This window comes from Equus asinus, chromosome 4, assembly GCF_041296235.1.
Source record: "Equus asinus isolate D_3611 breed Donkey chromosome 4, EquAss-T2T_v2, whole genome shotgun sequence".
NCBI classification, from domain to species: domain Eukaryota; kingdom Metazoa; phylum Chordata; class Mammalia; order Perissodactyla; family Equidae; genus Equus; species Equus asinus.
This window is the reverse complement of record NC_091793.1, coordinates 119718775-119744869: the sequence shown is the minus strand read 5'-3', so window position 1 is coordinate 119744869 and position 26095 is coordinate 119718775. Positions and strand designations below refer to the sequence as shown.

At 36.7% G+C, this 26095-nt stretch overlaps 1 protein-coding gene across 2 annotated transcripts in view; it reads right to left on the bottom strand.

The window, feature by feature from the left end:
* Nucleotides 1–25843, bottom strand: part of PPP1R1C (protein phosphatase 1 regulatory inhibitor subunit 1C) — a 107917-nt gene extending 82074 nt beyond the window's left edge. The window contains exons 1-2 of one of the 2 annotated variants that reach the window (XM_070508516.1): nucleotides 25530–25843; nucleotides 23794–23854 (exon numbers count right to left, since the gene is read on the bottom strand). In XM_070508516.1, the coding sequence (XP_070364617.1) occupies nucleotides 23794–23854; nucleotides 25530–25610 (142 nt within the window). In that variant the 5' untranslated portion in view covers nucleotides 25611–25843. Of the gene's footprint in view, nucleotides 1–20314; nucleotides 20454–23793; nucleotides 23855–25529 lie in introns of those variants that run through there. The other variant, XR_011503093.1, reaches the window with a different exon arrangement.
* Between the last annotated feature and the right edge of the window lie 252 nt (nucleotides 25844–26095).

The following is a 26095-nucleotide window of genomic DNA, read 5'->3' as shown; positions in this document are numbered from 1 at the left end:
AAGTAGTAGCAGCGGTGCCCAGTGAAGCAGTAAAAATAATGAGAAGTGGTATATATGTGATACTTCACCCAAGGGAGCCAGGAAAATATTTGACTAGGGAAAGCACTTCGAATGGGCCTGGAGGGCCCACATAGCAGGTAATGGCCACCACACAAGTCAACTTTAGGATTTTTATAAACAAGATCATATCTATGTCCATAGGTGGCAGGACCTAGGAAACTTCAAGCTGCATCTATGGTGACATAAACCTCTACTCTTTCAAAGAATCTCATTTTTGAATACAGTCTATCATTTGATTTTTGAAGTTGCGTTTTTGTGTATAAGCATGTTGTCATGGCATAAATATGGTTATAATTATAATATATATAAAATAATAACATAGGAATGTATATGTTGTATACATCATGTGAATTCGTTTGTGTTATAATGAAGCTATATAACCATTACTTTTAATTTTGACTAACTTCATTTTACACCACAAAGTTATTTCCCCTCTCTAGGTCTCCAATCCCTCTATTATCTATACTTGGAGACCTGCTCTCTCTCTTAGCTTCCTCATCTCATGCCCACTCAGGCAATCAGTTGATTCACTTTTCTGAATGCCTCACAAATTTGTCTTTTACAACCTATTACTCTGCCATCCCTCGTCTAGATCCTAATCACTCATTCCTAGACTATTCCACTAGCCTCCCAACTGACCTTCCTGCCATTCCTCGTTCCACACTGCATGCTGCAAGACTGAGCCTTCATTTGATCACATCATGCTCTAGCTCATACAATGCCAGTAATGGCCACTTTGCAAGACAAATTCATAATCACTCACATTGGCCCCTCCACACATTGGTCTCATGCCTAAATTCTCATTGGTCTTCTATGATAACCATCTGCTTCAGTCCAGGCCTGAGCAATTGACTTCACATGTCCTACCTCCATGAACTTCCACAAACTATGCTTGGAATGAAACTCCAACTCTGGGGCAGGCCCCGTGGCCAAGTGGTTAAGTTTGTGCACTTGGATCTGGCGGCCCAGGGTTTCACTGGTTCGGATCCTGGGTGCGGACACGGCACCGCTCATCAGGCCATGTTGAGGTGGTGTCCCACAAGCCACAACTAGAAGGACCCACAACTAAAATATACAACAAAGTACTAGGGAGATTTGGGGAGAAAAAGCAGAAAGAAAAAAAAAGAAAGAAACTCCAACTCCTCCATAAAATCAACTCTAAAAGCTTCAATCTCCTGAGAATTCTCACACTTCTGATCCCTTTTAGCATTTACTGTGGGCATCATCAAATAATGAATCATCTTCTATCTTATTGTAACTGTTTTATGTTAGTGCTTGCCTCTATTAACTGTTCTAATTTTCTTGTTTTGTTTCCTATAACTAGTTTATAAGCTCACAAATCGTTTCCATACAATCTATTTTATCTTGGTAGCACACCTAGCACAGAAACTGGACTCAGTAACTACATTCTCAAGATTTTCATTTTGGCGTAGTTTAGATAGATCATTACAGCCAAGAGCTGTATATTGTGAAGTCATTTTTTCACATTACTGTCCATTTTTTTCCTTTAAATATTTAAGAAGATAGTATCACAAAGATAAAATCTAAGGGAAATCAATAGAAATATTTATTATTGATTAGTCTGAATGGACATAAAGTCTCAAAAAACTTGAATTATAGCCATGTTCTTTTAACTGACATCAATTTAGAATAATGACCATTAATCAATATAAATAGTACATTATTTTACAGTGCAAAATAAAAGAGCATGATTTCCCTCCCTCTGTTGACTTATTCCAGAAACCTAGAACTTTAGCATCATACATCCATTTTGAGACTACAAAGGTTTGCAGTATAATAGTTTTGATGAAAACAACGTGTTCTGTAGTAAACTACTATTAAGTACGTGGAGATGAATGAATATGTTTTGCCAAATACAGCATGTCATACATTTTATCTTTCTTCTCTTATTTGACAGGACACAAATTCACAGAGACTTATATATTGGAGATAATTTAGTGATTAATGACTCCTTCTCCCACTAGTTGCCAGTAGAATGGGTACCAAAGGAACGGGGACTTTGTTTTCTTCGCCACTGCATCTCCAAGTGCCGAGAAGATGCAATCAGTGCTCAAAGTCTATTAATTTATTGAATAAATGAGCGAATGAAAAATTATTTCAATTCAACCCTATAGTCTTTAAATGTTAACATTCTAATGTGCAAGTGCAGAGCTGGACTCTGTGAGGAACAGAGGCAAAGATGAACAAGACACAAAACGGTTTTTCAGAGGTTTACAGTCAAGTTGAATTTAACTGAGGTCTGTTCTAGAGTCGCAAGCTTTCAGCAATGGAAAGACCTTTATCCTCTCTCATTCTAACGTAATTGAAATCTGAAGCCATATGGACAAAAGTAGTGAGCAAGGAGAAATTGGTCTGAATTTTGTAGTAAGTAATATAAAAAAATTAGTGTGAAATGAGAAAAATATTCTGATGATACTGATTTCGGCAATATGAAAAGGTAACTGGATGATGGTTAGAGTTAAAACCTATAGTTTTGTCAAAGATTCAAGAGTACTTTGGCATAACTTTGAGAGTTTATTTAAAGAATTTCTACTATTTCCACCTATAGCTAAGCAGGACATTTACTAAGAAGTGCTTCAGTAAAGCAGCAGGCAATTTCCACTTTACGGGTCTACCTTAGCTTTCTGGAAAACTCCACCCAGGCCCTCAGTTTTCTTCTTATTTTTTCTTTTTTGTCTTTTTCTTTTTTTCCAGCTTTATTGAAATATAATTGACAGATAAATTTCTTTACTCCCATCCTGCCCTTCCCTGAATATGAGTGATCATGTATGCACACGCACACACGCACACACACAGACATGGACATTTTATCCATGATTCCAGATTTGCCCAAAGGTCTTGCTTTCTCTTCTTTCTGACTTCAGATACACCTCAAATCTGCTCTGTTGAATAAACTTCCAATATCTTCCTCACACTTGCCTGGCATCTAAACCCTAGCCAGACCCTAATTTGGACTTGGCCTTGACTCCGAAAGTCCACACTGGTCTCATCTCAACAAGGAGAATGGATGGGACATTCCTTCCTTTTATGTATCAGCAAACCAAATGCCTAGAAAGGTTTATCAGCCTGCTAAGCACGATAGCAAACCGGAAACAGACCTAGACTAGAACTCTGTTTACTAGCTTGTCCACAAAATAATATTATTAACTCCAAAATGGAGTGACATGTCTTGATTACATATATATGTACATACATACATCTTTATATATGTGTATATACATATATTTTATATATATGAGCCCCCAGAAACATAGCTTTATTCTCAATCAGCTTATTAATTTATGACTAAATTCATGCTAAATGAATAAACAAATACTCTAAAGATGTAGTCGATCCTCTTATAACATCTACCTTCAGTGGAAACTTATAAAACTTGTTGGCCTACAAGTATTTGGCAAAGACCTCAAAGATGGCCAAAGCTCTTCAAAGAAGGGTAACCTATACACTATCATGTATTTGTGATGACAGGAAAGATTCCTTTTGGATCATGGATGAAAGTGAGATTAAAACTTTAGTTCTGTAATTGGAAATTTGGCTATGAATCACACAAATTTAATATTTTAGGGCCTGCCTATAAAATGACACAAAAATTAAACAGATGTCTAACCACTGCTAAGCAGTTAAGAGGAATAAGTGCAACTAACCATACGAGCAGGAACCTAGACTCTTACAGTTAGTTATCAGAAATAAAGACAAAACTAGATGCTTAGTCTGATTAAATGATACCTGCGTTCTAAAGAAGCTGGAATGTTAACACGTTTTAACAATAAAGAATGGGGATCTGTTTCTCTTTCAAATGTATATATAATGATTTCTTTAAAAATGCCAAATTGAGGCCAGGCCAGTGGTGTGGTGGTGAAGTTCGGTGCACTCCACTTTGGCGGCCCAGGTTCACAGGTTTGGATCCTGCACGCAAACCTACACCACTCGTGGGCCACACTGTGATGGCGACCCACATATAAAATAGAGGAAGATTGGCACAGATGTTAGCTCAGGGACAATCTTCCTCAAGCAAAAATAGGAAGATTGGCAATGGATTTTAGCTTAGGGCCGATCTTCCTCACAAAAAAAATTAAAAAGCCAAATCAATCAAATTTTATATTTAAAAGAAAAAGAAAAGGAAACTAACATTTTATTAACAAACTACCATGTACTGATAATCATATTATTTCATTCAACTCTCATTCAATATTCACATGTGATGAATACCCTATACTATTTTCCAGATGAAGAAACTGGGTTTCAAGAAAATTGTCACTTTTGAGGGTCCCTTAACTGCTAAGTGGTAAAACTGAAATACCAACCCACATTTATCTTACTATGAAATCCTTATTCTTTTCCTTACCGCTAAAGTTATTGCAAAAGCACATTTTCTAAATCTTCTTAGATTTAAAACCATCAAGAATTATAAGAAAAGCATTTTTTAAAAAATGTGAATGTGATTGTAAAATGTTCGAGATTAGAGGGTCCTTTGAAAGCAGTCATTCCATCCCTCTTCACTAACATGCCTTTACCAAAGGGACAGGCAGTGACTCTGAGGGGCCTAACCTATATCATATCAAGCATATCACAATGCACTCATAGCTCACATTAAATAAAATTTGCTTATAACTACGTTCTTTGAGTCACAAATAACCAGCTGACATTATATTTTACAGACATTTATGCAAATACATTGATTTATATTTTGAAATATTTTTAAATACATTAAATCCACTTAAAATTTTCAGGCCCTACATTTTTCAATAGGTCCAGAAAAACTCATAGTCCCCACGCACTAAGCCTTTATTGACTAATGGGAAAAAAATGGCACTGGGAAAAAAACAGGCAAATTACCTTACCAAGGTTATTTGGTTAGTGGAAGTCAAGACAAGAGCCCCTATTGTCTAGTTTTCTTTTATTTCACTATCACATGCCTCAATATGGCATTATTCTCAAAACTGTAAAATTCCATACAAGCAGATTTGTGGATCTACGTTCAAGTGGTCTCTCCTGTGAAGCTCAGGCTTTGAGTAGAATTTATGTTGGAGTATTAAATGACATTTAGATTTGAAAGAAAACATAATTAAGGTTTTAATAGCATCAGTATTGGTATTTTCTAAAATAAATAAGCCACAGTATACAGGTATAGGATGATGGAACGTCATGAACAATCAGTTAAGAAGTGTGTTAGTGTCTATGTAGATAGACTGTGTTGGGGGAGTGTGTGTATTTATATCCAACGATAACTATAAAATTGTTCCATTTCAATACAAGCAAAGGATTGAAGATGTCATCTCATCAAATCTCTTCATTTCATAGATATAGAAAATGACACTCAAAGACACAAGTTGATTAACCCTTTCATCTAGCTAGATCATGGCAGACCACATTAAAATCCAGATTTCCTGACTCCCAGTACACAGGTTATTGTTATTGTTTTTAATTATTCCCATGCTGCTGCTGCATTAATAAGGTAACAAAAAGCAAACAACTTCTATAGATAAAACATGATAATATAGGCAATAACCTAACCAGTATTGCTTTTAAACAAGGAAGTTCCTACCCTATGTCCTCATTTTGAAGACCAATATGATGAGTACTCTGAAAACCATTAACAAGTAGGGAGAAGCCAGGTTAAGCAGTTCAAATCCTGATACTGCAATGGTTCTTCAGTCTATGGTTTTCAATTGGATCATTGCTCAAAACCTGAAGCTTCTTGCTTTTTTGGTGAGACCTCAAATATTTCAATAATGGCTCACATGTAGGGTTGGGTTTCAGCTTCATTGTGTTTCATTCATAATGGCACATGGCTGCATGTGCACGTTTCAACACATCTGCCTTACAACAGGAAACTGCTTAAAACTCAAGGCTACTATTAACAAAAGAAAAGATTAGACAGAAAGATGCCAGGAAATTTCAAAGACAATTGTTAAATTGGTTCATGCAATTTTGTTCAAAATTGTAACCACGTTCAACAATAACTTTTATCCTTCAGTCCTGAGAACCAATGGGTGTCACCAGCAGATATAGACAAAGTGCCTAAAGTATCACTTTTTTGGAAGTCTTTTTGTTCCAACAATGCTCTAGGCTATTTGTGCAGATCCGATTAACCTGAAATCCACTTTTAGTCTCTCTTATTTAATCCACATTTTCTGACTAAGAAATTAATTAGAAGACAATATTTTGAGTCTTCAGAAGATTCCAGTGAAGATCAAAGTAAATGTCTTTGATCTTTCATAACTAAAGCCTTACTTCCAAATATCATTGTTTTTATTTTGTAGAGTAAAATCCTAGGTAATAATAAGAGATATTAGTCCAAATTCACTTTCAATGATTTTTAAGTTGCCAGTTCCTTTATTTCAACCAGTGGTCTTTGGGGACACTTCATCCTCCAATTCATAAAACCACCATCAAACATAATCAACAAGTTCCATGACTAGATTGGCAGGATTTCCACTTGAGGAAAGGAAAGAGCACACCTTTCACTTCAACAATTTCCAAAATATTAATGTTTTACTCTCACTGCTGTTGGCTCCAGTACCATGATGTTATGATGCTAAGCATTTTCTTTCACTATTTTCATCTTCAAAAAACTCCATGAGGTAGATATTATTAATTGTTTTAGACGTGAGCAAACTGAAGCTCAAAGAGGATGGATGACTAGCTTGAAGTCACAGAACTAGTAAGTGGCAGAGTTAGGATTCAGAGTTGGGATTCTGGTTCCAAAGTTTACATCTTTTGATGTACCATATGGTAAATTGTATGATTGTACCATACTTTTAGGAGTATAATTTTTCTAAAATTGTGGTGGAAGCGACTGAGAACAAGAGAATGACAAGCTAGATAGCATAATCAAGCATTTTCCTGAGACCTGAAAGTAATGGTATAAATAACATAAATGACAGAAAATATGTGTGTTTGTATGGGATATGTCAAATGCCTTCAGTTACAAATTGAAACAAGTTGTTTCTTCTGATGTTACAAATCTTCAAAACTCCCAAGATCCATACTTGGATAACTTGTTCAGCCACACTTGCTCACTTTACTAACCCCTGAAGATGGATGTAAGTCATCAAAGAATAAAAAAACTTCCTCCAGTTGGACTTTGAATTTAAATGGATGTATTGAACTGAGGTCATACAGTTTTGAATTAGCTATTCTGAGGAGCCCAGGCATATGGCACAGCTGTCAGAGGTAGGATAACACCCATGCCCCAGATTGTTTGGCAGCATGTTAGTGACTCAGCAGATAAATAGATGCGAGTAGCTAATCTTAATTGCTTGGCTAATGATGTATGTGTCTAATTGGGGTTCTTTAACAATTAAGAGCAATAATTGTTTTTCAGGTAGTTATACTGAGCCTCTAGTAGATGTATTGCCAACAGTATTAAGGTAATAATTACTAGGTAAACATTTCCTTTTTATAAGCACATTGTGCTTACTCTTAAAAGGCTCTAGTAAATTGGTTTTTAATACCAGTGGCTCCATTATTGAGGCATTACTTCCAGGAATGTTATGAATATTTCATATGAAATTAGAATGAGAACTATTTTATCCACTATGTCTAAAGTGATGTGTTCCATTCTCAACTCGTCACGGTTCCCCACTCTCTCCTGCCTTCTCAGGCCCAGCATCTACAGCCTTAACTCAGACTTCTTTTTTGTTACCATCTCCCCGTCTGCCATCCAGTTAATCAAGTCCACTGACTCTCCGTGCACTCAGACTTTCTCCCTCCTCACTATTCTTTATCTGCAGAGGGACCTATTTGAAATAAAATTTGAGCTTGTAGCCCTTCTATTGAAACCATTTGGTGGTTCCTAATCATAACTCCTTAAAAATGTTTACAATGCCCCCCAACATGGTGCTTGCCTAGTCTCTGCCACCGCCTGATGTCCTCTGTGCTGCATCCTTTCAGTGCCTTGAATCTGCAATACCTTGCCCTACTTCTGAGTCTTTGTCCCTGTTTTCCCTTTGGTCCTGGATAGTCTTCCCTGCCTTTTCCTTCAGGTTTCAGCGCAAACTTCCTTCCTCCATTAAGCCTATACTGACTGGGTTATGCGCTCCTGCTGTGTGCTTCTAAAGCATTCTACATTTCTGTACCACAAACGCCATCGCCTTTCATTGTGAATCCACACTCTTAGCACACTACCTGTAGATGTCCAATAACTGTTCAGTAACTAACTCCTTTATAATTCCAACATGCTGATAGTTGTCACGATGCTGTTAACCACTGCCTCTCACCAAAGGAAACTCCCTGCTATTTGCTTGGCTATGGAAGAAAACACAGATCAATCCTGTCCCAATAGGATGGTTGATGGCAGTTTTTTGGGTTTTGTTTTTTGTTTTTGTTGTTTTATGTTTTACCATGGCTCTGTATGGAATAGTTCTGCAAATTAAAGATGAAGAAGGTGAGACTGACAATGTACAGATATTTGGGGTGATCTTATACATTTTTTTCATATATGCTTTCTGCTACCAAATGTTTGGTAGCAATTAGTATGAATATTACTGTGTTCGTAATTCAGATTTGGAGTATTTAAAGCATGTAAATCAGTCTAGATCATGAGTCATATTAATAAACAACATTAAAAGTTAAAATATTTTATTTTTCAGTTCTTTGAAATATTGTTTTGATGCTTTTTGTCTTAGTCACTTTCTTTTTTTCTTCATTAAAACATTCAACCAAAATTATTAATAAAAATCAAAATCTAAGCATTCTACTTTAAGAACAAGGAATCTTACTCATTATTACATAATAATTACATTATTAATAACAAAATAAATCTGATGACATATACAAATGATATTTTAACTGTTTTTTTTGTTTTGTTTTGTTTCAGTTTGCATATATTTCTTAGAGCATAAGATTTGAAGTAGGAAGTCAAAGTCTATTTCTTCTCAATTTATTTTATGTCAAAGTTTCAAGTTTATTTCACATCTAAGAAAGCTATTTTCTCATAAGAAGTTTGATGCTAAATTAGGCTCTCAGACTTTTCACTGAAGTGAAATGTAGGCCGATAGCTTTAAAAACAATGAAGTCAATTCCAAATTCTAGCCACTGCACAGAAAGTTTTAATATTAAAAGGGAAAAAAGAATCTCAACAGAAAGTGGGTCGTGGTATGTCTGGAAAAATTGCCAAGAAGAATGTCAAACCAAGTTAGAAATAAGGAAAGTGCACTGATGCCTGCAATGAGCTCATTTTTATGTAATATACCAGCACTATGCCCATAATGATAGACATGTTAATAAGTACCTAGATAATAGGTATACATAGAACACAATCTTATCTGACTCAGTCAGAAAGTAATAAAGCAGCTGGAATGTTGTAATGTGGCGCTATATATATCTATGCTTGCTAATAATTCACTGGGGCCAAAGTAAGTTGTTTCTATGATTTTCTTGTAAGAAAAGTGAGGGAAAGGCAGGATAAGGTACAAGGTCCACTCTAAAATTATTTTTCTTGCACTCATTAAGTTCAGTTTACGTAGGAATCTTACATGCAAGTCCATCAAATGGCTTTTTGGATGAAGTTGCGTAATTTTAAATGCTTTTGATAAGCAATGAAATGTTTGATTTTCAGTATGGACTATGGGTTACCAGCTATTCCCTGATAGCTTATCCCTAAGGAAAGGAAGTAATTTAAGGAGAATTATCAGGTAAAATGTTTATTTCACAATTTAAAGGAAATGAAAAGAAAACCTGGCCCCTATTTATCTGGGCCCATACGCTAGGCAAACAGAAGGAAAGTAAATAGCCACTCAGTGGGATAGAGCCTGCTGCTATTTGATGGCACTGAGTTTAACTCTTGAACTCCTATATTCTTATAAGAAAGCAACCAAGTTGATCATGTATTCAGCTTTCCACCATCACCATTTCACCGACATTTTAAAATCAGATTCAAGTAATTTAAAGACAACAAAAGAATAAAATTGGTCATTAGACAAAATATACTCAGGCGTTAAATTGTACTGCAAAACTTAATAAGTCCCCAAATCATTATTATACAAAATTGCCCATGTATCCACAGTCACTCGTTGCCTGTGGTGCTTGCTTCAGAGTATGTCTATACTAAAACAATGAAACAACCAACTCAGTCCTCTACTACTAAAATTTATCCTTGCTGAGATGATTCCAAGAACTTTGTTTATCCTGTGCGTTGTGCTGCAAAGGCCACTTTAAATTACTCTCATAAATATTTAATGTAAGAGCTCCAATGGTCCAATGGGTTGTCAGTCGTAGTTACTTGTGAAATATGAGGACAAGGATAAACCTTGCGAAATAATCAGGTTAGTGTTACTAGGCCTCCACTTTCCTTCTAGAGGAAGGGCTGCCCCTAGTCACTCTCCCAGATCCTCAGAGCCCTAGTCTGCAGCCCTGCTACCAGAGAGGACTTCACCGAAGCCTGAGACACATGGAAGGGACTTGTGACACAATCTTTCTCCTTCTAACTCACATCAAAATTGATTACCTCTGTAATCCATTCCTTCAGGGCTTTACAGGGTGACAGTCAGCGACAATCAGTTGGAGCAAATGAGTTACTTCGAATACAGTAAAGCCTCTCCAGGTGGAGCGTTGATGAAGGTCTCCTGGAGGAAGGGGGTATTTAATCTGAGTCTAGAAGGGTTGGAAGAACCACAGTAGATGGGAAAGGGAGATGACATCCCAGTATGTATACAAATCGGTCATGTTCTGGGTCCACTAAAGTCGAAACGTAAAAGCTAAACTTTTAGCCTTTCAACTAATGTTTTAGGTCAAGACAGTGTGTTTTTTAATGTGTAGATACATAGGTAGACAAAGGGAGACATGAATAAATAACAGGGTCTAACTCTAAGAATAGAATAATGGGTGAGATATATTTTTGTTTGGTTATCTGATTTTCTGCATTTCTGCTTATATAATAAAAAAAATTTGGGGGCCGGCCAGGTGGCGCAACAGTTAAGCTCACATCTTTCGCTTCTCTGCGGCCCAGGGTTCACCAGTTTGGATCCTGGTGCAGACATGGCACCGCTTGGCAAAAGCCATGCTGTGGTAGGTGTCCCACGTATAAAGTAGAGGAAGATGGGCACGGATGTTAGCTCAGTGCCAGTCTTCCTCAGCAAAAAGAGGAGGATTGGCAGTAGTTAGCTCAGTGCTAATCTTCCTCAAAAAAAAAAATTCTAGTGTTAACAACTTTAAAGTCCTCTTACCTAATAAATTATGAAAGAAAAGAAAAAGAAAAAAGGGTAGAATTACCACTCTAAAACAAACTTACTTCAGAATAGAAAGAAGTATATTCTGGTCTCATATCAAATAGAATCTCACTTGATCAAACAAGGAACTTGCTTATAATTACTTCCTTGAGGAGGACAAATAAAATAGCAAGAGTATGATATTGCTTATTTGTGGGAAAAAAATGTTACTAAGTAGTGGGAAGCACATTGACCTTGAATAGGCGACCTGTGTTTAAATTTCAGATCTGCTAACTTCTTACCCTCTCTGACCTTGAGCAGCTCACCTATCGCCCTCCCTCTGTAAAATGGAGGTTATAGTATTCATCTCACAGAGTTGTTGAGGATGTATATTACAGGTGAAATAAGTTTGCAAACTATAAAATTACCAAAAGTAAGATACATTACTATTAACCTCTTTAAATTTGCCTTTGAGCTTATATGGTTTTTTAAAGTATTTTATTTAAAGCTTAAAGATACTTTTTGTCCTTTATGTCCTAAATGTACTTCAAAATATATTTTGAATATGTTCCTTATACTGTAACTGTCCATATAAACCATACAGCTGGTGTTTGCCTTGATTCCAGTGAGGCTATGAACCATGGAACAAGGGTATGAAAATATCTTCAGCTGTCTCCAAGAGCTTAGGCAAAACGGTGCCCCTCACTGGCTGTGTAAAGAGGGAATTCTGGGCTATTCATTAAGTAAAATGACCTGTGGTAGAATCTGAGATGAGCCGTTTTAGCTCAATCATTCATGACATTTTACTTCACTGAAATGTGATGGTAAGTGGGTCTCTGGCATTATTTCTTGAAAACCCTTTAATCACTGGGGGGCAAGTGGGCAGAGTTTAGGATCCATGAAGGGAGAGGGGATAATCCTTACATTAGCTTTGGAAGGCAGATGCAGTCTGAATCTGTCCTGCTCGATCTGAAATCCCTGCACATATGGAAAAGTTGTTTTCAATAAGCAGGTAACTAGGGCAAATGAGAAAGTTTCCTGTATTCAGCTTTAGAGCCCTCAGCCAAAAATAAAGAATAAAATAGAAAAGAAATGGCGGCCGGCCCACTGGCATAGTGGTTAAGTTCTCATGCTCCACTTCGGCAGCCCGGGATTCGTGGGTTCAGATCCCAGGCGTGAACCTTGCACTGCTCATCAAGCCATGCTGTGGCAGCATCCCGCATAAAACAGAGGAAGATTGGCACAGACATTAGCTCAGGGACAATCTTCCTCAAGCAAAAAGAGGAAGATTTGCAACAGATGTTGGCTCAGGACCAATCTTCTTCATCAAAAAAGAAAAAAAAATTGAAGAGAAATTATAGATCAGTAACGTTAACCAAAACCTAACACAATTACTTTCCTTTCCTGTGTTCATTTATTTCCTTCAACTAAATCTCAACTTTGGTACAATTATCAACAATTTGTGTAACAAAGATTCCATAGACTATGGAGGAAGTGACTGACTTATTTCAAGCAAGAAATATGAGTGATGTGCAGATTATGATGAAATATATAAGCTCTTTATGAGAAGATCTCATGTGCCTTATCATTGCTAATTAAAAGCTAGGACAAGTAAATTACAGGATACAACTTAGAGCTCATAACAAATCAATTATGAAAAGTAAAGCTACCCTAGCCAATCACCCATATATAATTAAGTCTGCCAAAAGTATCTCACACAGCCGGAGCAGGGAAAGAACAAATGCGCCATCAATAGTCTTGCTGGCATACATCACCTTGTTGATTCCAGCAGCACAACCAGTGTTGGAGTTACCATCATTTGTGCTGCGTGGAATTAGAAACTAAGACTCAGATTCTCAGTCACTCCGTGATTTGATTCTAAGTCATGCCATGTTCCCTGATTCTAAGGTTAGGTTCTTACTGCTACATAAAACCACCTCTCACTGTTAAAGTCATGGAGGAGCAGTTTAGAAGTTACTGTGTGATTTCAGAACAAAGCAATAAGTGCCCTAGGATGAGCAGAGACAATAAAAATATAGAGAGATAGATTCAACCTATACAATAAAATCGGCAGAAAAGCCATTGGTAGATTTAGGGGGCAAGGGAGAAAGAGAGGAGTCTGAGATGATTCCAAGGTTGTGTGGTTCAGCAATTAGAAGAACGGGGATACTATTAACGGAAATGCTGAGGTCAAGAGTTGAAATGTTGATTTCACATTGGATGATACATTTCACGTAGATAGACTTTCAGGTGGTAGCAGGAAGAGCTCACTATCTATATCTGATTATAAGACTTCTCCTTGTATTCATGAATTATGAAAATAGACATAGGAAACCTACCCAAATGAGAAGATGGTCTTGAAGCAATTCATATTCCATAAATGTAACTTATTTTCCAGAATATTTTTCTGATTTTTAAAAAATAATTTAATAAATCTCATCATTTAAATCTATGCCAGTAACTTCAATGTTTTTTATTTGTGGTTTTTCAAATAATGTGATTAGTTTTTGATCTATTAGTTTTAAATGCAAAGGGTTAGATATTTAAGTAATTATTATTAGTTTTATTCTGTTTGCAACCTGAATTCACAAAGCTTTTCTAGATACTTTGGTAGGTCTTTCCCTTTTTGTAAGTCAAGTCACTTAGTGGAAATGGATTTTATGACATGGATAAATAGCTTGTGATATTTTTCTCATAGTTGGGCATGTGTACATGTGTTTGTGCATGTAGATATGTGTGTACACATTTTCTAATAGTCTGTTCTTCACCACGCACGAAAAAAAGCCTAAAATGATATTGCATCATTGAGGCAAATTATTCTAAAAATTGGATTCCAAAATGACTGTTGTTCTCATTCTTCCATTTTGTGCATTCAGTTCTATCTTTACAAGCAAGTCAATATGTATTTATATTTAAAGAGTGTGATTCTGAAAATTGTTTCCCGTAATGATGGAAAATTGCTACCAGAGAATGAAAAAATAAAAAGAAATTTCCTAGCTTTTCTTAGTTCACACAGTACTTTTTCCTCAGCGTTATTGCCAAGGTGGAACTGTAATTATATTCTAAGGAAACTATCAATATATTTCCTTTGATGATGCAGATTTTCGCAGCTTATTTCACAAATAGCTTTGTTAAGCACTATAACTGTCACTATATCAAATTACTCTAGGAGCCGGCTCAGTGGCGCAGTGGTTAAGTGCGCACGTTCCGCTTCGGAGGCCCGGTGTTCCCCAGTTCGGATCCCAGGTGGGCACATGGTACTGCTTGGCAAGCCATTCTGTGGTAGGCGTCCCACATACAAAGTGGAGGAAGATGGGCACTGATGCTAGCTCAGGGCCGGTCTTCCTCAGCAAAAAGAGGATTGGCAGCAGATGTTAGCTCAGGGCTAATCTTTCTCAAAAAAAAAAAATTACTCTAAGTGATAGAAAGTCATTGAGTTAAATTGAAAGATAATCTTCCAATCACAGCACAGAGAAAACTTACAGATTTAGATGTAACATTTCCCAACATGTGCTGGGGGGGCCCTGAAATATTAGGGAAGATCTGAAGGGGATGGAGTTTGGAGAAGGCAGTGACAGCACCCAGACTGGGAGGGAGGAGATGAATTCTGAGATCCCTAATCTTTGCAGTGGGGCCTTTGCTCCAGGACATTCCTCTCTCTCCACCTCAGACGTTCCAGGTCCCGTCTGAGCTCCAGCTAGACTACTTCTCTGCAGTGTCAGGGACAGTGTCACATCTGGTCAGAGGGCTTGTGTTCTAGAAGATAGAGTACACTAATAGTAATAACCTCAGAAAGTAGAATTTCAGGTAGTATGTAAACTGACTTAGGGAGAGATTTTCCAGCATCTTTAAAATCTTACCACTTAGGTGCTCCCACCCCTCACGGTGTTTTTTCTTTTGCTGTGGTTTTGTCTGTCTGTTTAATTTGAAAGCTATGAATGGAGCTTGCATCCTCCAAGTAGAGCATGGTCCCCATCACAATGTCCTACACAGAGCCCAGGCACTCGACCATGTCACCTGCCTAGGCCCTAGGGGCATTTCAGTTTAAGACCTTGGTGAATTCTGCTACCAAATTTTGTCTGGAATTGCTGGAACAGTGTCAGATCACTACTTGGTCAAAGTCATGACTAGAAAATGTCAGGAGAAAATCCCAAAGCTTGAAGCCGTGCTCCTCAGCAGTTCTACTATTAAGAAATATGGAAATTACTCTTCTACATTAATTACATAACTTGGCTAGACTTTTTGTTAGAGGTCACTAAGTACCACTAATTTACTGTTTTTCTTATATATGACAATGAACTAGAAACAATTAGAACTGTTAGTAACTTTTTCAGTCTTAAATTTGAAACTGAACATGCCCTCAAACTCCCCAGAACAGCTAATAATGATTTGGTTCATCTGTATTATTATGCAGACACAAAAATGCGCATCTATTTATTCAATGGACTCAGGATAGCCCTCTTTGTAATGAATATGTCTTATAGTTAGTGACATATGATAGTGTTGGAAAAAAAAACCCATACGTTTTGGAGCCATCTGAAGCCACCTTCCTCACGTAACGAGCCTTAGGAGGATGAGCTACTTTCCTGGGGTGACAGGCAGTGAGCAGCCATCTGAGATCCATATCCAGACCTAAGTGATTCCAACCCCTCTGCTCCTAAGTACTATGTGGCTGCCTCCCCAAAATTATATTTGTCATTTATCAACTATCTAGTCTTTATAACATTACAACTTTACAACATTATAATCTAATCCCAAAAAAATATCCTACAGTAGACATTTCTGTACTGAATTAAAATATATTTTATATTTGTGTCACATCCTATTGCTTTTGCTATCAATATACGTGTGTCAACTTATAAATATGTCTCAGGTAGGTTTCTCCATAAAAGCAAGGATGATGACTTACCTATTTTATCCCCCAGAGCAGCTAACACTGTGCCTTAATCAGAGTAGGTGCCCAGAAAGCTTGATGGATGACCACTGGATTTCAGGATCTATCTTTTATCCATTTAAATTTAATAGCCCATGGGCATCTAATATCTATTGTACTAGATATTCTAATATATACTCTACTAGATATATCTACTGTAACAGTTTGGAATAAATAGTAAAATTTTAGCTCTGATTCCAGTCCTTAAAAGCTTAAAGCTGAAAGATGAAAATAAGCTATACAAACACTTTACAGAATAGTGAGTATGAAAAATAAGTGTCTCTATGTCCTGGCCAGAATTAATCTTACTATGGTCTGAGCAGTTGGGATTTCTTTTTTTTTTTTTTGAGGAAGATTAGCCCTGAGCTAACATCTGCTGCCAATCCTCCTCTTTTTGCTGAGGACGACGGGCCCTGAGCTAACATCCATGCCCATCTTCCTCTACTTTATACATGGGACACCTTCCACAGCATGGCTTTTGCCAAGCGGTGCCATGTCCGCACCCGGGATCTGAACTGGTGAACCCCGGGCCGCCAAGGAGAGGAATGTGCGAACTTAACCGCTGCGCCACCAGGCCAACCCCTGGGATTTCTGTTATTACAATTGTATCCTGGTTCACCCAGGTGTATTATTCTCTGTTACCTAGACCACATCTTCCTGGAGGATTTAGAATAAAGACTAGATAAATATTTATTAAATTGAATTGAAAGTCAGGAAGAGCTTCAAGAGTTGGCATTGGGAGGAGAGTACTGGAATAACAAAGCCAGACAATGGATCAGATTAGTCAGGGAAAATTTTTGAGATTTAAGTGAGTCTCATGCTGCAATTCAAATAGGAGAAATTAGTGGAAAAGATGGAGACTGATTTATACAAATGAGTCAGTCTAGACTAAGTCTCAGGGCTGGCAAAGGAAGCAAAAGAAAGAACCAAAGAAAGAAAGCCTATGCAGAATAAGGCACAGGGATGGCGTATGGAAGGAAGTGAGAATAAATGGAGTTGAATCAAATGTGAGCAATCAAATGAGTGTTTGATGTACATCTCTAAAGGATTTTTATACTCACTATTCAACCATCCTTCTCTCCTCGTACTATTAGAATATAAATTTCATTTTTGGTCAAATATAAATGTGCCACAAAGATTTCTATTGCTTGCGATAGTTTTTTTCATAACTGTATAGACATCAGTAGCATGCTTATTCTAAAGAAAATTCTAAAGAACTCATATTTCATGAAAATTATATTTGTAAACAAGACATGCTCAGTTGAACAAATGCCACAGTTTAAGATACATAACAATTCTGTAATTGCGTATTCTTATCTTGATGAATTAAAAGGTATGGTACATCTTTTCTCTTATCAAGAATCCCCTTCTTTGGAGACACTGACTCTGTCTAATGTAGTCAGGTTTGGAAAAGAACTGGGCCATCTTCTTGTAATAAATTCTGGCTTTAGGAGAACTCAGCTTTTCTCAGCATGAGCATAATGACAAAAGGGGATCGCATATCTTCAGTATCTACTTGGTTCCAGGCACCGTGCTATGCATTTTCTCACACCTCAATATCTTATGTAAGAAAGGCAGAAGTCAAGCCCTTAGAGGTTAAGTACACAGTCAATGTCTCACCACCAGTAACTGGCAAAACTGGGCTTCCAAGGCCAGTACTTTACCTACTACAAACGCTGCCTTGCTATGTCATGCAAAGGTACCTTAGAGTTATTTTCATCTGCTATATCCCCACAAGTATGGCACAGAGCTTGAGAAAAATGAAGTGAATTGACCCTACCACCATTCTGTCATATTTCACTAAGCTATTTCTAATTAAAATCAACATGAAAGGTGAGCAATATATGCTATTATTCAAAATGAGCAAAAGTAGTTAGCTTGCTGAAATGAAGTAGAACTGCTTCATAGTTTCACGATTTACCCTTTCTTTTTGCTTTCATTTAATTTGAAGATTACACTAGTTCCTTTGAACACTTACAGTATGCAAACCTTGGCATTACTAAGAACTAGAACCTCATCTTTGGCTCACAATTACTCCAATTGATTGGGCTCTTTGGCTGCAGAGACTGAATAGTTACGGGAAAATAAGTCAATCAATTGTACAGGACATGAATCTCTGAAAGCCACATGAGTCACTTGTCTTTAAATCATTCAGCATGGTTTGGCATTCAATAACTCATAGAAATAAATGCTGAGGAGGAAAAAAATAGGCTTTTCTGACAATTCCTTAGAAATTAATGCCAGTTAACTGTTAAATAGTCTTCAAACATTGGACCTTTCTTTGTTTTGTACTGTCATTAATACTGAGAAGGCAAAATAAATGCTGAGCAATTAATAAGGATCATAGATCAAAATGAATAACAACCACATTCCCAAAGAAGATGAGAAAACTTAGAATAAAACAAAACTGTATGGACTATGGGTCCAGTACAGCTTTTACTTGAATACTTTTGATTAGAAGTTCCTGGGGGTGACAGTGTCTGAAGCTGATGATGTCATACCCATCCTTAAGAGTCCTAGGAAAATCCTCAGTGTGATTCCTGGAGCTTGTACTCAAGGTGCCCATTGCCTTTTGACCACAAATCATTCATTTTGTAAAATAGAGGGTCTCCATGAAAGAGATCATGTGAATATGCATGCCCTAATGCTGGAATAAATCTTCGTGTTAATTTTGTTGACCCTGAAAAACCTCCCATCGTTAGAAATTCCTGGAGCTCCTCTGTTTGGAACAATTCAGTCTGAGTCCACTAATATTTTCTAGCTATCATCCAATGTCTCAGGATTATAAATCCAGAGGCTTCAAAATCTCATTAGTTAACTTGGTATCAGAGTCCTAAAATGCAAGCCTCCTTTAGAACATCATATGCTACGTCCAGAATGGTCTGTGGTTTTATTTTCAGTTTGGGAGCTGAATAGCGTAATCAATTGGATTCCCAGCTCTCTCTACTGACTAGACTTACTATCAAGGCTGAAAGGAGATGGTGCGATGTTTAATTCATTTGTCTCATATTAACTAATTTTTAGGATCTTGATCCATGTGAGAAAATGCTTTTGTTTTTATTCCTCATTTTTAAGAATATTTGGAGCTAAAAGTGTCAAAGAGAAATCAATCTTCCCCCAATTCAGCTGTGATAGGAAGTTCAATAAATATCCCCAAACCACTTTACATTATATTTCTGGTTCCACTTTTCAGATGTACAGCAAACTTTTAAATGATGCCAAAACTCCTCAGTACTTACCTAAATCTTCACTAAGTTCCAGGCCTCTTACAGTTCACTCATGTTTAACAGGCATCAGATCCACTAAATTTAATTGTAACCATATTGTCTCTGCTTAACAGTAAGTGGAGAAGAATGGATGCCACAAACTTTAATGTTTAGAAGGCCTGGTCTAGGCTGGTTATTTACCAGAAGACTGTGCCTAGTTCTGGGCCCCAAGGGCCAAGAGACAAGGAGAATTTGGATAGTTCATTGAGGTCCTTACAGGGGACTGGGTATATTCAATCCAGAAAAGGAAATAATAAAGAAATCTTTTATAGATTTAAAAAGCTGAGTAAATGAACTTTTATTGAAGAGAGAAAACGAAGAGTTATTTTAGAATAAAATGGGACATTACTCAAGTTTGGTTTAAGAAACTATATTTTCTAGCATCTAAAATAGTTCGATCTGGAATTGAAAACAAGGGGTAATTAAGGATTCTTTTCTGAGGTATATAAAACAGAGCAAGTCTCAGGGACTCAGGTTGATTTATATATCTTTCATGAAGATGTATGGTTAGATTAGGTATTTCCTGAAGTTCTTTTCCAATTCTAGATCTCTAACACTGGTGGCCATATATACGGTCTTCTCGCAAGTCTACTTAAAGACAAGTAATGTTTAAGTAAATCTGGAAATGTGATGAAATAAACTTCAGAAAGTGGCATTGCCATTTATTTCTAAATAGAATTTCTGTGTAGTCATCCCTCTAAATAAAAATATAGGAACCAAACCAGTTAACTACAAATTATACAAGAGTAAAATCAACCAGCACACAGTACAAGAATAGACAATGAGACTCTACTGCAAGCCTCGGAAGGCTTCCAGTAAATAGGCCGTTAATCAGACAAACCGAAAATACAGACAGATAAGCAGTTTGCTACAAGGTCACTCACTTTGGCAGCCCCAGAAAACATTTGAAGAAGATGAAATTTGTCTTCGATGCTTCTCTGCTCCGGCTTCCAGTATCTTAGCTATCTGGCTGTTTAGTCATTCGTAGAAGCAAACACACAGTTTTTGCTCTCTTTACCATAAAAACACATCCTTTGCTATGAAATTTTTTTCAGGCATGATGCCTTCAATTCAAAAATTTTAGTCCTGTTTCCCATTATTTTGAGTTAAGCTGATTAATCTGTGCCAGAGGGTGACATATCCTTACCATGTTATGTGTCTGTTTCTGTAATGCCTTTACTGCTGAGAATTCCAGGCCATTGGCTGGGGAGGGAGGGGCTGATGGGACATTCTGCTGTCCCTGGAATCCTATCAATCAGGTGCCTACCTCACCCATGTGTTTAGCCCAGCATCGATGAAGTAGCAAACAATCTGGATTCACATGATGAAATACCTTTCTATCCTGTTTCCCCTCTATCAGATATAAACAGAATGCATATGTATTTCTAAATCTAAAATCAAATCATTCTTCCAAATACTCTTTTATAAATGACTATTTCTGAAAACTCCTGAAAAGCTTAAAAAAAATAAAAAGGAGCCATGTCTAATTCATTTAACAATGATTACAATAGACTGATCTCATCATGTGAATTGGAAGGGTTTGTTAATTATGTCTCTATAATGGAAAATTTAATTTTCTTTGCTTCATTAATTGACAATAAAGAAAGATTTTCAGGGATTTGAATTTTAAACAGCATTAATGACAGGTAATTCCAAGAACACTGAGTCGTTTCCTGGCCAATTTCAATAAACTGAAGAGATTTGTTTAGTTTACCATGGTTTAAAGTTGCATTGAATTTTTATTTGTCAAAGAACATATTGCTTTTGAGGGCTAAGAGAAGCAATTGCATAAAGAAGATCATCTAACACAACGAAGTTTTTGTTGTTGTTGTCATTGGTTTTGTTGGATAGAAAGTGTTCAGATTATATTTGGAACATAAAGAATTGTTGAGTTGGGCAGAAATATTTAGTGAAGATGAGATTATGAAGATTCTGTTCTTCTTGTTATATCTCAACTCTTAAAGATCACCTGCGAAGGTTGTATTCCAGAACATGTCAGCTAATGACACCTAACATTCGTTGCACTTTGCAGTTTTTAAGGAGCATTCACATTAAGTCTTTCAATTGTTACAACCACCCTGTGAACTAGAAAGGGTGGACATTGTAATCTCTATTTTGTAGATGAGGAGATAAAGCTTGGAGATGTTGCCCCTTACCCAAGACCGCATGGCTAACAAAAACTAGTCTCTAGGTCTGGTTTGGTTTGGTGAGATGTTCTTTTGTTGCTGTTTGTTTGTTGGGTCCTTAGATTATTTCCCCAGTAATCATGGTTCTAGATCATTTTTTCTGGGAAAGCAATATAGGCATTTGATTTTTTTGCTGCAAGAATTCATCACTAGCCCCAAAAGTTCTGGTTGCCATACACAGCTAAAGGCTGATCAGGCCCTTGTAAACTATTTGAATTTCCAAAAGGAGGATGAAGATGGAGGATATGATATCACTAAAAAGACATAGTTCTCTATGAGATGTTATTTGCATCTAAGTTCTCTCCAGTGGTGCTTATAAACAGGGAGAAGGATGGAGTCAATAGGAGAAATAGGACAATGCCACCTAATGATTAGGAGATTTAGTAAGAAAAAGATTTCTAGAGAAAATCTAAATTTGCTTCACAGGGATATTTAAATATAATTCCTAATACACTAAGCTAAGTGGTCTAGAGAAAGGATTTATTTAAAGTTTGGGTTTGCTTGTTGATAGAGCCTGAATGGCTAGTCACATCCCTTCACTATGTAATGCAAACTGAAATTTGCAGGGGTAGCATCATGCCATAGGAAATGCATGGGCTTTAGAATTAGAATTATCTGTTTGTCTGTCATTGTCTGAGTGTAATTATCTGAGTGTAATCTGTCACTTCTAGTGGAAGAATTTAAGCAAAAATCACTTGATTTCTCTGCTGCCCACTTTCCTCATCTGTAAATGGTACGTATTTGGCATTCAAGAAATAGGGCTCAAATGAGAGCCACAAAGGTAGTTACATGGCTTCACTACGTTCAGTCACAATGCCTGCAGAACTCTGAAAGCTTCTCTTTAGTATGCAAAAGGACACGTAGAAATCAAGTTGGGCAACACTTTTCAAGATTGGCGTAGGGAGGGAAGCTCTGGGACACTGTGGAAAAGTCTGCCTCTATGAGCAAAGACAGTGATGGGAAATTGCTGTGAAATTACCTCCAATCTCAGAAGACTTTATTATTAAGTTTATTTGCTTGTACTTATTTGTAAACTATAAGTGCATACTGTTTGCACCTCTTATTCAACCAAATATAATTGTTAACATTAATTGTGAGATAGTATATTTGAAAATGATTTTAAAATTGCATAGCACTTCAAAGATATAGGATCAAATTATAATTCTTCGTTTTCAGCAGGAATAAATTTGCTTCTTTCCCACCAGCTGAACACCTTTCTGTATTTGGGTTCAATGATGAATATTCTATTAGAATTTTGCTTTCTTATCTCATGTATATTTCTCTAACTAGAAACGAATCTGAAAAATTCAAAGACTATTTTACCCTGGTATTTTTAAAACAGATCATTCACTACAACTTAGACTTAGACTTATTATGTTTCCAGCATTCAAACTCCCTTTCTCCACCCTTATTGTTTATACCTACCAAAATCCAATACCAACTCCTGCCTGGTTACAAATTAATGCCATGATCTTTGCTGTCTTACTTGCATTTCTAGAAAGAGCACTTATGTGTGAGATTAAAATCACCCCCATTCAATAAGTAAATAATGTTTGTGTATTGCAGATCATAGGCCTTTATCAGGAATAATAATGCAGCTTTACTTTTTACAGGAAATGGAAAAGAAAACCTCAACAAATGGATGTAGCCCTTTAGAACAGCTCACAAATGGGCAGTGCTGAAAATTGATCTGGTTACTTGTCAATTGCATTATTTAGAGATGACATTAGCAGCAAAGCTGTAACCAGTACGGGCACATTGCCCACTCCATGACAACCTTTCATAAATAAAAAACATACTCTGTAAAGATATAAGCAACTCTAGGGGCGTAATTTGAGCTTTGAAATCTAATTAAATAACTTTCCACGAGCCTCATTAATAAGCACTGAACCAGATTCTATACAAACCCCTGAACACATGACAGCAAATGTTAACAAAACATTTCGTAGCGTATCATCACCGATGTGTCATTCTAGAGGGAAAGCAGGCTGTTGCCTGAGACAGTTCCTGTAATATTTATTTCTGATTTTGTTTATGATCCATTTTATAGACTAGCTTGTTAGATTATTACTAACTGAAAGCCTGAATTGAATTCTTTTGGGAATGTCATGCTCTTTGATGTTCTTCAAACAATTCTATTCTGTTCCATCAGCAAGAAAGAGATCATACTTCCTTACCTGGGGGATTATGTTCATTGAGAATCACAAGTGACGCTGGTGTGGGTCTTCTTTTCCTGATCTGTGAACAAAAAAGGCCCAGCTAAGGTCAGTGAGAGTCAGACACTGCTCCAGGTTGCTCTGCAGTTTGCAAAGCTGTCCCCTTCTCATCTTTTCCCAACACACAAAGCCAATTTCTGGAGGGCACACAATAGGTGCTCACTAATTTTATTTTGAATAATAAAAAGCCAGACGGCAGAACAGTCAGATATTAGTATTACCTTCTTTGACCAAAAAGCTACATTTCCAGAGAAGAGAAATAGTTGCGAACAATCAAATGATGAAAATAAATATGCAGTGAAGTGACAAGAATGACTTGCTAATTTTAATGGCTCTCTTGGAGCCGTATAACATTGATGATGCTTTCAAGATCCATTACCCTTATTTCTAAACAGAGTAAAAGAAGCTTAGAAAACGCAAATCTCTAGCAGGTTAAGTTTAAAAGTATGATTTTAAAATTTCATTAATATTATAAGCTTTTCTTATTTTCTAATATAATATTTAGAACAAATCAACAAATAAAGAATGAATACGGATCTTATGAGAATATATGATTCACTTAAAACTAATAGGTTCGATGTGGAGTTTTTTTTTATGTTAAGAGTTACAGGAGCATATTATGATTAGAATCTCTAATGTGTCCTTGATTTCTTAAATACCTAGGTAAATTCCCCAAGTATATGTCTGTAAGATAGAGGAAAAAATTTACCAATGATGTCTTGTCCAGGATAGAACAATGCCCCACTCAACACAGATACATGTTCAAGGTTGTATTTATCTGGCCTGAGTCTGGGTGGATAAACTTCAGAATATCAAAACATCCTAGAAAATTATGAGCCTCAGATTTAATAAGTATTTTTAAGACTTTGAATATAATATTTGGAAAAGTATTCAGGGATAATTTCAGTTTTATGAAAGTAATGAATTAGGTTGATGACTCCATAAATTTCTTTGCTTTTACCTCCCCACTATTGTAATTTTACCACAAATGATCTTTTAAGTGCTTCCATTGCATCAAGAGTCTAAGTAAATCTGAATATGAAAGGTGATACAGATGTAAACCAATCTCACATGAGAGTGAGAGACAGAGACAGAGAAATACAGATATATAGATATATCAGACACGGAAAAGGAATCCAGGAAATGTTCAAATACTATATTTAATATCTGAATAAAATGTTTTCTAAATTATATATGACTACAAATCCTGTCTATCATATATCACATATACTTATAATTACTATTTTGGATACACTGTGAAAACTTTATTAAGCCTATAATCTGAAATTATTCCAAGAGTTAATGCTTTCATTGTTAAATGAACCTTTTATTTTATAAAAAATGAAATAAAAAGTTGCTAATTTTGAGAATTTTTTTAAGTTCCTCTAAGTGTGGAACCAGTTATTTTAATAAGCAAAAGCCAACAGATTTTTGGATCCAAATCCGAATCGCTAACATAACCATTTTTCCCTAACCGATGCTAATTTTATATCATATGGAGTGCTCATTTTAGCCAATAGTTCCCCCGATGCAACCCAAATACAAGTGCATATGGAAATCGACTTATTTCTCATTCACATATCACAAAGTCACAAAGTTAGGCAAATTCAAAAGGTGGAGAAGCTTTCAATTAATAACAAGAACATCTGTCTCTATTACCTTCTATGCAGGATTGGTCCCCACCCAATTCCGCTTACCTGCTCTGCTGCTTCGGGTGCAATCTGACTCTGGAATAAAGGCACAGCAAATTGTATCTTTTTGGGACTGTTGGGTTCCATGATAATGATGAGAATTAGTCAGAAACGTGAAGGGCTCGGAAAGACTAACCCCAGGTGGTGTCTGGGATGTGATTCCTCAGGCGCACTCCACCCAGCCACACAGAGTGCTTTGTAATAAATAGCTGTAATTCCAGAGCAAGCAAGTGAAGATGTCGAGATCCGAGTAACTCCCTTCTTCAACATCCACAGTGATGCCTGGCTTGCCTGGTCCTCTACCAATCCCTTGGATCCTCTCAGCACAATACAACAAGGAACAATAAGCTAATTGTGTGCCTCTTCACTAATACACATGCCAACCGTTCACTCAGCAGCTAATTGAAAATGCAATGCTAGCCTTGAAGGACCCTCTGCCATGGGATTTGAAAGAGAGGCTCTATCCACTGTACATTACCAACCGGCTGCTCAAAAGTGCAATGTAAGCTCCCTCTGAGTATTGCAGGGATGGGCTATTCATTATTGATGAACATAAAGCAAGAAGTTTTTAG